Genomic DNA, 13220 nt, shown 5'->3' with positions numbered 1-13220 from the left:
TTGCAGCTGGTTGCATATCTATCTACAACAATATTATGGACACTTTTTTAGTTTTTCTGGAAACGGCCCCGACGGGGACTCGAACTTTTAATCTCAAGCACTTCACGAATAACTGGTTACTTACTGGGAAAATGTGAATCTGGTAACTAAATTGTATTAGAGTTAGCTCTTATTTCCGCCGCAGTAAGATCATTGACGTGTATAATGGACTAGCCAGAACTATACATGGTCGTACGAGACCATTTTAGTACTGGATCCATTAATACTTGATTATGATTAGTTTCTTGATGATAATTAATGATCAAGCTTCATTAACGCGTCATTCAATAATTATGATCAAGCTTCATTAACGCGTTATTTCAGGTCTAACGCGTACCAAGTATACTTAAAGATGGATGCATGATTTTTTATTATAACTATCACTTACGAAGTATAATTAATGTCATGGCTCTACTTAATATTCTCAGCATCTTGGTTTTTTAATTATAGAGAGTGGACTTCAAATTTCATATTATTATTAGGAATTGCCATTAGGTACATGCTCCTTCCCTCCGTTTCTCGTTCCAAAATACTATGGGTGTTCATGTCTTTCGGGAAAACCATCGACAACACCCTTGGATTTTATCTTGGAACTTTTTAAACATTGTAATAGCAAATGATGTTAACAGACTTTTTTCATGGACGTGGATGAAAAGAATTTAGTCATTTTTTTCTTAATCCGCATGAAAACTCCAAACCACCGTCTAAAGTGGAGAAGAGGGAATAGTAGATGACCTCTTCCTCGGTGGGGCCTTACAAAAGATTCGCATAGAATTCGATCTAGCCGAGTTTAACTAAAATCCTTTTGTTTCACGGCATTTATCATACCATAGGGGATATAATTGTTCCATGTTTCCGGAAAATAACATATTTTGAGCATCATTGGACTGAACTCATGACCAATTCTAAAATTCTCTTTGTTTTTCAAAAGAAACTATGTTTTGTATAAAATTGATTCTCTTCAAAGTCACATGATTGTGAGCTTCAATCAGATAATTGGGAAATTGTAAAGTTGTAATCATATTTTGCAAAAAAAAAAAAATGAAGTTGTGAAATTCATGCGTAACTTCCATACCAAGGTTAGTATAGTTGATAATATCAACCCAAATGTTAATTAACTACACGACCTTGGTTGTGAACTATGAATTTGATAAGATTGAAACCATTTAAATCAAAAGCCACAGTGCTGACACCTAAAGTTGTGAACCTAATACCTATTGTTGGCCAAGGAGAGGAAATATAAAGAACGAGAGTTGTTGAAACTAACATATTGGAAGATCAATCGGTCAAAATAACTATGAGCGACTACAATGTTATAAGTTTCTTCCTCTTGACCAAAGCTGTAACCTGCATTAGCAGATTCATTTTCTGTGGTTTCCCTGATCAAACTAGAAGTTACCAAGGATCCATGCATAGCACTAAATAAGGACGCCCAATACACCAGCTATGCCTAACATGTGAAATGGGTGCATATGGATGTTGTCCTCAGCCTGTACTACAATCATGAAGTTGAAAGTAGGGATTCCTAGAGGCACACAATCAGAAAAGATTTCTTGACCATTTGGGTTGGTCAAGAAAACTATGGAATTAGCTGGTGCAAGTAATCTAACTGCACCATTTCACTCACTAGAGAAATCAAACTCTTGAAATCCATTAAAAGTTTCATCAAATTGGAGTTTGGATAGTTGGAAAACTAAAAAAGCATTACAAATCCCAGCTTATAATGATAAACAAGAACTTGAAGATGTATTAAAACAACTTGAGAGATTCCCACCATTAGTATTTGCAGGTGAAGCAAGGAAATTAGAAGATAGATTAGCTGATGCTGGTGTTGGTAAAGCTTTCTTACTTCAAGGTGGTGAATGTACATTCAGGGTTTTGTTACGGATGGGTGTTGTCTTGACATTTGGTGCCCATTATCAAGGTTTGATTTTAAATTAACATTTCTTGAATTTGATGAAGTTTGAGCTGTTCAATGCAAAGATAATTCTTGGGTTTATGGCGGCGCCGGACTTACTGAGGATTACCACTGAATTTTATACGTCAACGAAACAATGTAAATGATAATTGATTTCTCCGGCACTTCCCAGCCACTGCCACTTCAAAGTACTGGAAGCGATAATTAATTTCTCCGGCACTTCTCCAGCTGCTACCACTTCCGAGTACGGTGATATTATATTAACCCCTGCATATATAGTGTCCAGAGTAGAAGATTCTAATATCCTTTTATTTCTTCCTTCTGTTTTTCTTTTTCGTATATTCTTGTTGAGCATGAAATGATTCTTGCTGTTGGTCTTCCACTCTTCAAAAAAATTGATATCGCCCGCATATGTTTTATCTCCAGATGTCAGCGCACAAGATAAACCTGCAGGTCAAAGCGAAGCAATGAAAAAGATAGCAGCTGCTCTCGCCGGTGGTAAAAAATCATTGAAATTAGTATATATTAAAGGCAGACCATTTGTATTCCCTATATGTTGCTTCTGTTATCTGCCTATTCTTCTGCAACCGTACGAGCCGTCGACTGCATTTTCTTTTTCCTGTCAATAAATGTTGTTACTGGGGGCGGTAAACATAGTGTGTCTCAACTTATTTTTTTAATTAATTAATCGGAAAATGGGTCATTTGTCCAAATATTTTTAAAACATGGTTCAAATGGACGAGTAAAAAATTAGTATGGGTGAAATGAACACCAAAAAAATAGCAAAGATGAAACTGGATACATCCTGACTTAAACTTAAAAAATTGGAAGGATGAAACTGGATGTATCCTGATGTAAATTGAAAATAAGAAAAAGTATTTGAAAATGGGTAGGATGAAACTGTTTACATCCTGACTATTTTTACATTTTTATCCATTTAAACCGTACCAAAAATCTAAATGTCCTTTTTCATCCGGGAATTGTTGATTTTGGTCTTTTTAACCAATTTTGTGTTAATTAATTAATTAATTCGGAAAACATGTCATTTGTCCAAATATTTTTAAATCACGGTTCAAATGGATGAATAAAAAATAGTTTGGGTGAAATGGCCAAAAAAAATAAATAGCAAGGATGAAACTGGATTCATCCTAGGATATATTTAAAAAATAGCAAGGATGAAACTGAATACATCTTGTGTAAATTAAAAATAAGAAAAAATATTTGAAAATGGGCACGATGAAACTCGTTACATCCTGCCTATTTTTACATTTTTTTCCATTTAAACAGTATCAAAATCTAACTGTCCATTTCATCCAGGAATTGTTGATTTTGGTCTTTTTAACCAATTTTGTGTAATTAATTTGTGTGGCATTATCATTTGATTTATTCCAACTTATTGGACGTGTGAATAAATATTATGAACTGGTATCATATCAAGGTTAGAACGTACCAAATTGTGTTACTTTTTGTTTTTCGAAGCAAAAAAAATTGTGTTATTGTTATCCAAGTTTGAGTATCTCGTAATTATTTATAGGATTTATGAGAAGCTATCTCATGATTATTTAGAATTTGTCCAATGATTCAAAATCTTCCATGCTAAAGTTTATTCGCTTGGATTTATTACAATTTACCTCCTTGTGATCTCCAACTGTGACTCAAAATCTACTATGGTAAGTTTCCAGCGACGAGGAGCAATTTACCTTGGTAATCGGATAATTTTAGGAAAACATCCCAAGTTACTCCTAGCGATGAGAAGCAATATGATCAATCGGACCTGGGCGGGATGATGCTTGACCCAAAGTGATCTAGACTAAGTACACTGTACATGTGTTAGGCATTTCGATGCGAGACTCGATACATACTTAGTTACCTCAATCGGGACATGACATTGAGCCCGACGAGCTTCGTTTTTCGACGGACTTTAAACATTATTAACAAGTATTTTGAAATGATAAATATTGCAGGAGCGTGAACAAGCATAAATAATAAACCACCATATGTGAAAATAAAAACGATAATTGTCAAGGTACAATCCCCGCGGCGAGGGGACGATTACGGGGACGTAGCATCAAGAAAAATTGTTTAAAAACCCGAAAGGAGAAAATGTACTTGCCAGGTCGTGGCTATACTTGAGACCAAATATCGGCAAAGATATCACGAACCAGGTCGTGTCTATACTTGAGACCAATCCCATTTGAGCAATGAAGCATGGTCACCAAATCGTGTGCGGTAATCTGATATATTTGAGGGTCAGACCACTTTGGGACACATATGACAAGCAAAAGGTAATTTAAAGTATGGTTATATTTGGAGTCGTATCATGATAATATATTTACGTTATATGCTACCGAAATGTGTAATTTCATTTTTACCATTGTTTTCTATGTCCCGGCAGAAGAAGGACGAAAATATAGAAATAACTTAATTTACAATATAATTACGTTATACCCTTGAAACAATTATATTTTTTTATAGAGCCAAGTGTTTATTTTGGTTATTTCTGCTTCTGGTTGACAAACACCCTTCTGTTCCACGTTCAAAGTATTCACAGAATGCCGTGGATCCTATTGGCTTTGAGCCCATTACAAAACCCAGATTTTTTACCATAGAATTACCCTGATTCCCCGCTCTAAACACCGGAGTCCTCATGGTAAAAAGAAATGAATCTCCCAGAATATTCGGCGGTTAAAAACAAAACCCAAAAAGAATCTCGTTTTTCAATTTCGTCTCATTTGATTCATTCTTATCTACAAAAATACCACAGAATCAAAAATTTCCACAAACCATAGAGAAATCTCACCAAAAAAAAATCCCAGATTTCACCAAAAATCATCAGTCATGGCGTTAGCAGGTGCAAGTAATCTAACTGCACCATTCCCAATCCCAAAATCCCCATTCAAAAAGCTTCAGAACAAACCCAGAATCTTTGCTATTCACTCCCTAGAGAAATCAAACTCATCATCATCAAATCCATTAAAAGTTTCATCAAATTGGAGTTTAGATAGTTGGAAAACTAAAAAGGCATTACAAATCCCAGCTTATAATGATAAACAAGAACTTAAAGATGTATTAAAACAACTTGAAAGATTCCCACCATTAGTGTTTGCAGGTGAAGCAAGGAAATTAGAAGAAAGATTAGCTGATGCTGCTGTTGGTAAAGCTTTCTTACTTCAAGGTGGTGATTGTGCTGAGAGTTTCAAAGAATTTGGTGCTAATAATATTAGGGATACATTTAGGGTTTTGTTGCAGATGGGTGTTGTCTTGACATTTGGTGCTCAAATGCCTATTATCAAGGTTTGTTTGATTTTTATACCAATTTTGTTCTTCAGTTTCACATTTTCTTAATGCATATTGTCTCAATTTAGTCATTGTGGTTGTCCTGCAGTGTGGGGTTTTATGGGGAAAAATTGGGGTGTTACATTTTTATATTTTAGATTGAATTTGTGTGATGTGTTGATGTATTGATAAAGAATTTGTGTTTTTTAATGCGATTTAGTCGGCGCAGTTGTCCTGCAATGTGTGGGTTTTCATGGGCAACAACTGGGGTGTTATATTTTGAATTGAATTTGTGTGATTTGCTGATGTGTTGATGAAGAATTTGTGTATATTTTGCTGTTTTTTAAGGTGGGAAGGATGGCGGGGCAATTTGCGAAACCAAGGTCTGATCCATTTGAGACAAAAGATGGGGTGACACTGCCTAGTTATCAAGGAGATAACATCAATAGTGATGCATTTGATGAGAAATCTCGCAGACCAGATCCTCAGAGGCTTTTGACAGCTTATGCACAGTCTGCGTCCACATTGAATCTTCTTAGAGCTTTTGCTGTTGGAGGATATGCAGCTATTCAGAGAGTTACAAAGTGGAATTTGGATTTTGTTGAGAACAGTGAGCAGGGTGATAAGTATAAGGAGCTTGCGCAGAGAGTGGATGAAGCTCTTGGGTTTATGGCGGCAGCTGGACTTACTGTGGATCATCCCATAATGACTACTACTGAATTTTATACGTCTCATGAATGTCTTCACCTTCCTTATGAGCAATCGCTGACAAGAGAAGATTCTACTATGGATGGTGGTCTCTTTTATGATTGTTCTGCTCACATGCTTTGGGTTGGCGAGAGGACTCGTCAGTTGGAGGGTGCACATGTTGAATTTCTCCGTGGTGTGGCCAATCCCCTTGGCATAAAGGTCTGTGCTCTTGCATTCAAAGCTAGTGTGTTTAAAATGAACGTTAATTTAGTTTCTCTGTTTCATTTTACCTTGGTATTCCTAAGAGAGTCTTTGCAGAGCTGAGTTAGCTAGTCTTGCAACCTTACATAGTAGTCTGTGTTGTTTCGTGCTTGTGTAGGTAAGTGACAAGATGGATCCAGCAGAGCTCGTGAAATTGTGTGAAATTCTTAACCCTCACAATAGACCTGGAAGGCTGACCATCATCGTCAGAATGGGAGCTGACAAAATGCGAGTGAAGCTCCCACATTTGATTAGAGCTGTACGCCAAGCTGGGTTAATTGTCACATGGGTGAGTGACCCCATGCATGGAAACACCATCAAAGCTCCATGTGGCCTCAAGACCCGCTCATTTGATGCCATCAGAGTAAGTAAAAAACTCTGCAATAGTACTTTCCATGGTGAATCGGTATCCTAGGAAGTAAATCTTCTGACACACCTTCCATTTAAACAATTTCAGGCGGAACTGAGGGCATTTTTTGACGTTCATGATCAAGAAGGAAGTTACCCAGGAGGAGTTCATTTGGAGATGACAGGACAGAATGTCACAGAGTGCGTCGGAGGGTCAAAGAATGTGACTTTCGATGACTTAGAATCAAGATACCACACTCACTGTGATCCAAGGCTGAATGCTTCACAATCTCTAGAGCTTGCTTTTGCTATTTCAGAGAGACTAAGAAAGAAAAGACTTAGAAGATCAGCAAACCAAACCGTTCTCCAAAGTCAGAACTAAGGAGCGTTCTGATTATTCTGCCTGCTTATAGAGAAATCTTCACATCTAATCCAATAATCTTTTTTTTCTTCGATCCATACAACGTGGGCAAGTTTTCTTGACAGATGCTTGATCTTTTTCTCACTGAATCGCTCGTTTGTAATTGTAGGAACAAGAAGAATCTGTGATGTTATCTTTTTTCGCACTGTTGACGGCCAATTTGCCTGAATAAATCTTTATTATAATATATCAGAAAGCTTGTTTCAGCAGAAACTTCATCTTTAAGGTATCACCATGTTACTAGTATCTCATGAATTCCTTCAAATCAGCTCCAAGTTACTTAAACCAGATCTTTTGCTGACTTCAGCGTCGACGCATAACTTGATAAAGGTATGATATACTTGAGACATTGACATTTCTTTCTTGCAGTGTATTCTAATTCTTCCTCATCAAACTTCTGTTATCAAGCAATTTCTCACCGATTTCTGCAAAAATCCTCTCAACTTCTCTAAGTTAACGGCTGCAAGTACATTCTTCTTGAAATCATATTCTCAGAAATGAATTATACGTTATTCTTGCTTGCATAGCCTGCGCTTCAAGTCCGAAACCATAAAAATGCACTGGCCTTTCATTTCTATAAAAGGCGTACTCCATCAGCCAAATATCTTATCTCTTTATCACCTCAGCTCTCTCCATTTCTCTTAGCCATGGCAGAAATCATTCATAACAGCAACTATATTCTTCTTTCAGCGACAATTTTCTTCACAATCTTCTTTCTAGCACTACTGACCAATGCAAATGCAATGATTCATAACGTTGCAAGTTTTGGCGCAAAGGCTGACGGAAACACTGATGCAAGTCCAGCGTTTTTAAAAGCATGGATTGCTGCTTGCAGTTCTTCCAAACCATCTATGATATATGTCCCTCTTAAGAAGTATCTTATCGGTCCAACCGAATTCTTAGGACCATGTAAAAATTCCAATATTACTTTTCGAATTGATGGGATGCTCATTGCTCCAGATTATAAGAAGATGAAGTTCTCTGCTCAGCACTGGATAACTTTTAATTATGTGAACGGAATGTCTATTATTGGAGGATTTCTTGATGGCCGCGGCTCTAGCTTATATGCGTGTAAGCTTGCGAAAAAAGATTGCCCAGCAGGCTCAACGGTGAGTACATCCTGAACCATGAAGTTTATAACTCTTTGTATTGTTTTTATGTGCAGTCGCTTTCCATCTACAATTCACATAACATAAGAGTTCAAAATCTGAAGTCCCTTAACGCAAAGCTGTACCATGTGGTTGTTTATGGATGCAAGGATGTGGTTTTAGAAGGTGTTCAGATCCGAGCTCCAGATGAAAGCCTCAATACGGATGGTATACACATACAAAAAGCATCCAACGTCCGTGTCTACGACTGCGGTATAAAGACTGGCGATGATTGTATCTCCATTGGTGCTGGCACTAGAGACTTATTGATTCAGCGTGTTGCTTGTGGACCTGGACATGGTATAAGGTAAGGCTTTAGATAGACAGCTTTTCTTAAGCATATGGACTCAAACCAGACTGCAACTAACTTGTGTTATTGTTACAGCATTGGGAGTTTGAGACATCAACTCGAGGAAGAAGGCGTGCAGAATGTGACAGTGAGAAGCGTAGTTTTCACTGGAACACAAAGCGGGATGAGGATCAAATTCTGGGCAAGACCCAGTAAAGGATTTGTCAAAGGAGTTGTATTCAAGAATGCTGTGATGAACAACGTTCTATTTCCAATTGTCATCGATCAAAATTATTGTCCTGGTATCGAAGGTTGTCCTACCTCGGTACGTAGATCACTAAACCTTAAAAACAATTAAGCTTGTGTTTTTCATTGTTTGACAGGTTCTGATAATTGTTTCTGCAGAACTCAGGGATACAAATTAGTCAAGTTACCTACTCGAATATTAAAGGAACATCAGCAACTGAAGTTGCTATGAAATTCGATTGCAGTAAATCACACCCATGCAAAGATATCCATGTTGAAGACATCAAACTTGTTTATCGACAAGAACATCAAGAAAAAGAAGGGAAACCACAACAACCAGCTACATCCTTCTGTCGAAACGTTCATGGCATAACTCGTGGTTCAGTCTTTCCACCAAGTTGTGTATAATGAAGTAGAATGTACTTAGCAATGTCAAAGTTCATAAAGATTTGTGAACATTTCATTTGTCTGTAAATATAAGCTGCATTTGAAGTTATTGAACATCTTTGGTTTCATTATACAACAGGTGACATTTATACAAGATAAACGAAATCGGAAACTAAAAACATTTTTGATATCTCAAACCCAAAGGGAAATCAGGAATGATCATGCATTTGAACTACTTAATGCTTCAAAAGAGCAATAAGAGATGCAACGAGTGAAGAGCATAAGAAAGCGCTAGAGATCGGTAAACCAATCGATGCTGCTCCTTTGTCAGGTGATGGTGCGGGAGCTGAAACATCTTGAGCAGAAGCAGCCACAAACATGGCAGCAGCACCGCAGAACATTATCAGTGTTGTTTTGGTGCTTATTGAAGCCATCAATACGAAAAATCGAGTAAGACTTTGAGAAGACGAGCAGAGATAGTGAAAGAGCAAGCAAATGAAGAAGATAAAGAATGCAGATTTTGGCTCCTTATTATAGAGATTAGAAAAAGGAGCTTGGCTTTGTGGGTTCCATTATAACATGGGCAGCATAAAAGTGGAGTCGACAGCAAGAACATGCAGCATATGATGCTGTGACCAGCTCAATCTCTCCGTAAAGGCAGCTTAGAGTTGAACCGAAAATTCACTTTAAGAGCTGCATTATTATGAGGATAAGGATATGAATTTTGTCTGATAAAATTTCACATGGTTAGGTTGTCAGGTACCTTTTTTGGTTGTACCTTAAATTGCCAGAGTTTTTGGCCTCAGACTTGTTGCACAGCCAACCTGCCTTCTTTTTAGGCAGCTATAAGGATACAGCAGATGGAGATGACTATGCCTGTTAAGTTTTCGGTGGGAATGAAGTCTACAACCTCATAAAGCTTCTTACTGCACTTGAAAATTACAGTCAGACATTTTGAGCATCTATACCGTATATGAAGGAGCTAGAAAATTTTCAATTGAAATTCGGTTTTAACAAGAGTAATGTGCATTTTCTATCATTGCAGTCACAGCACCTAAAGAACGTACAGCTAAATTTAAACCTGCCATTTCCACAGACGCACATTCTTTTTGCACAGGAAAAATCAGTTGGCGACCAATTTACACATGAATAGCCTGACTTTTGTAATAATCATATAGCCAAAGTTGCTCGCAAGCACACAGTGGTAGGCCTACACTGGGTTTCTATTCACATCCTTGTATAGTAGATATCGTGACCGAGTTTTCCCAAGTGCAGCATACCTGAGGGGGAAAACAGAAGTACAATTAGGTGTGAAAGTCGAGGATACTCCTACCAACGGACGGATATGTAACACACTTACCACTGTGGTACAAATGGTGCCATCCAAATTGCATCACCGGATTGAACTGGATACCTGTATCAAGACACGGAGAGATTAGTACAGATTTTTCTGCGGTGTTGAATAAATCTGACGATTTCCCCTGATATTTTTCCTAAGTGATGCATTGCTCCCTAAGTGATGAAATCTTACCAGTTGTCTCCCAAGCGATAGATTCCTTGACCCTCTAAAAGCAATAAACCATGCTGGTTATAATGGACTTCCTGCAATCACAGATAAGTAAACCATATTACAGATCTACCTTTCAGAGTTTTTACGTTAACCTGGTGACACCATTATGTAAGTTCATATGCTGACACTTTCAAGAAAACAAGTGATATGAGCGTGCAAGAGGTAAAGGATTGACAAGGTGACTTTCAGCAAACTTCTTCAACCAAGTGAAAAAAGAAAAATTACCTTCACATTAAGAAACTCCCCAGGTTGAAAATCCATGATCTACATTTTTTACAAGACATGACGTTAGAATTGGCAATCAAAGAGAAAGAAGAAAATAACAGTACTTGATACTGGATTGTGACGGCCGAACATTCCAGAACAATATTGAATGACTCACATGGACATTAAAGTCATAAGCAGCTGACATAGGCAGAAGCTTCCGTAGCTCAAAAACCTGAAAGCATACAAAATGGAATAAAATGGTGACCAGATGAAGAATCTTAGAGTACCAACCAACGACAGACAGTTGCAAGATCTAGATAGTCTTACAAAAAAAGCCAGAATAATCCAAGTAAAACAATGGTTTCAAAAATATCAATATGGCTGGATATTACCACACGGCAAAAAGAATGTATGATGAATTATGACTATTTGGAATGAAAACTTTACCTCACCTGGAGTTTCAAGAAGTGGCTGCTTATAAGTTGAGCCAACAATCTGCTCAGGAATGTGATTTGGTAGACTGGCGTACCTATATGAGAAAGAAAATATTTTGCAGATACTGAGCATTGTCTTGTCTGGAAACTTGCATTCTTTGCAGTAGATTTAACTCACAGTAATACACAAGTTTAAGAAAAGTAGACAACCTTCGTTCAAACACAACAAGAGTAGCTGGTGCATCACAGGTCACTGAGTGCTCAAGATTAGCAGGTAGATATGCATAAGAATCAACCTGAATTCCAGACAATAGAATGTTCCTTAAAACTACTAAGAAGAGAGACAAGTACAAACACACGCAAAAACTACTTTGAAGAACTGAGTACAGCTGCTTCTCATTGCTTTATCTGGGGAGGATCGATCACTAAAATTTCCCTTACCCAGATACTGTTGCAGGACCTTAAAGGTATATCCATAGAAACTTACAACTAGACAAAGAAATTACCAGTAATTTGTGAGTGCTTCCAGACACATTTGTCAATGTAACAATTCCTTCAACAACGAAAATGAACCTAAAAGCATAACCAAAAGAGGGACACGGGAAAATAAGATTACCATCGAAACTTGTTTTCTCAAGCAAGACTTCCAAAATTCAGAAAAAAATACATACCTTTCAACATCTTTTGGAGGTAGTGCTGACATCGAACCCACTGCAATGACAAAATCGAAACATCAAACTAGTGCGAAACAAAAAACCCATAAAATTCTAACAAAAATCATCATACCTTCCATCTTGGCAAGGTACATTACAAAATGAGATCCCATTGCTGGCGTAACTAAATATGCTCCCAATGTGTTTTTCCTGCCAAATTATAAACCCAAAAGGTAGCATTTTACACCAATTAACAGCCAATTTTTTATTCAAATCGCTAGTGTTAGTGAATTTACCATTCAGGGAGGGGGCTAAATACATGACTTTCAGGTGTTATAAGAGCATGATCTCTTTTATACACACTGCGAGTAAAACCTGGTAAATCTGTCCACCACAGAAAATCAAAATTCCCCAATTAGATATCACACGCCACTGTTGAATTGAATTTGTGGGGGCAAAGTTAAATCATCTGAGTAAATCAAATTTGAAAATTTTCATCCTGGGGCAACAAAAAAGACAAGTTTTTTCAGAGAATCAATTCAAAAAATCATCTGAGGAAATCAAATTCGAAGTTTTCCATCTTGGGGCAACAACAAAAAAAGAATCAGTTCAAAAGAAGAAGTAATAGAGGGTAGGTAGAGATTAAACCTTGAAGATGGAGAGGAGAAAGGGTTGGATTAGTGACTTTCCAATACTGTGATTTGGAACTTGAGTCTTCTTCCTCAGAAGGAGGAGCTGAACAAAATCTTTCTTCACTACCCACAGCATATTTTAAAAAATCTGAAAAAACCAATTAGTTTTACAGAAATTGAGGAATGGGTACTTCAAAAATTCAAGTTTTTACAAAGAGAGAAAGAGGGAGAGATTACCAAGTCTAGTGAAGAAGAAGAAGAAGAGAGGCAATAGTAATAATGATTTCAGCATTATGGGGTTTTTCTTGTTTTTTCAGCTCCTGCAATTAATGAATGATTCTCTTCTCTATGCTGAATAGGTTTTTGTTTGGTTTATTCTTCTTCTGGGTTATTGGTGAGTGTAGTCAGTGGTGGAAGTTGATGTGGCCATTGCTGAAGTAGATAGAGTGGAACAGACAGTGACAAAAAAGGCCCATAACCCGGAAATGCATCTGCATCTTTAGGTTGGGGACTGTAAAGTAAGGAATATAAATGAATCATAGAGTACAGTCCACCCAGTGCCTCTCCTGGAAGCATAGTTGCTTTCTCTAGTCTGGTCAAAGGAGAACCAGATGCCAACGCCTACAGGTTTCATTGGTGCAAAAATGGAGGTGGGATGGTTTCTCCTTCCCATCTTCCCTCCAGAATCCTGACTTGATGAA

General features: G+C 37.4%; 3 protein-coding genes across 5 annotated transcripts; 2 read left to right on the top strand and 1 right to left on the bottom strand.

Moving 5' to 3' along the window:
* Nucleotides 1-4682: 4682 nt before the first annotated feature.
* Nucleotides 4683-7166, top strand: LOC113329959 (phospho-2-dehydro-3-deoxyheptonate aldolase 2, chloroplastic-like). The gene is made up of 4 exons (XM_026576812.1): nucleotides 4683-5251; nucleotides 5582-6142; nucleotides 6303-6548; nucleotides 6642-7166. Exons 1-4 carry the CDS (start codon nucleotides 4796-4798, stop codon nucleotides 6912-6914), a joined length of 1536 nt encoding a protein of 511 aa, XP_026432597.1. The 5' UTR covers nucleotides 4683-4795; the 3' UTR covers nucleotides 6915-7166.
* Nucleotides 7167-7308: 142 nt separating this feature from the next.
* LOC113329961 (polygalacturonase-like) lies at nucleotides 7309-9204 on the top strand. 2 transcript variants are annotated; one of them, XM_026576814.1, is made up of 4 exons: nucleotides 7309-8062; nucleotides 8212-8408; nucleotides 8487-8715; nucleotides 8796-9204. In XM_026576814.1, exons 1-4 carry the CDS (start codon nucleotides 7601-7603, stop codon nucleotides 9042-9044), a joined length of 1137 nt encoding a protein of 378 aa, XP_026432599.1. In that variant the 5' UTR covers nucleotides 7309-7600; the 3' UTR covers nucleotides 9045-9204. The 2 variants fall into 2 exon arrangements, with proteins under 2 accessions (XP_026432599.1, XP_026432598.1); XM_026576813.1 differs by having other exon boundaries at nucleotides 8119-8408.
* On the bottom strand, nucleotides 9108-13121 carry LOC113329962 ((S)-ureidoglycine aminohydrolase-like). 2 transcript variants are annotated; one of them, XR_003350034.1, is made up of 14 exons: nucleotides 12757-13121; nucleotides 12536-12667; nucleotides 12184-12271; nucleotides 12021-12097; nucleotides 11906-11945; nucleotides 11741-11807; nucleotides 11445-11530; nucleotides 11248-11329; nucleotides 10976-11032; nucleotides 10819-10857; nucleotides 10555-10625; nucleotides 10384-10437; nucleotides 9802-10303; nucleotides 9108-9716 (listed from the first exon to the last, which is right to left on the bottom strand). XR_003350034.1 is itself a non-coding variant. In XM_026576815.1 (13 exons), exons 1-13 carry the CDS (start codon nucleotides 12809-12811, stop codon nucleotides 10234-10236), a joined length of 918 nt encoding a protein of 305 aa, XP_026432600.1. In that variant the 5' UTR covers nucleotides 12812-13121; the 3' UTR covers nucleotides 9108-10233. The 2 variants fall into 2 exon arrangements, 1 of the variants encoding a protein (XP_026432600.1); XM_026576815.1 differs by having other exon boundaries at nucleotides 9108-10303.
* Between the last annotated feature and the right edge of the window lie 99 nt (nucleotides 13122-13220).

The sequence above is a fragment of the Papaver somniferum genome, unplaced genomic scaffold, assembly GCF_003573695.1.
Source record: "Papaver somniferum cultivar HN1 unplaced genomic scaffold, ASM357369v1 unplaced-scaffold_117, whole genome shotgun sequence".
NCBI lineage: Eukaryota > Viridiplantae > Streptophyta > Magnoliopsida > Ranunculales > Papaveraceae > Papaver > Papaver somniferum.
The sequence above is the reverse complement of the archived record's forward strand: the minus strand, read 5'-3'. Positions and strand labels throughout refer to the sequence as shown.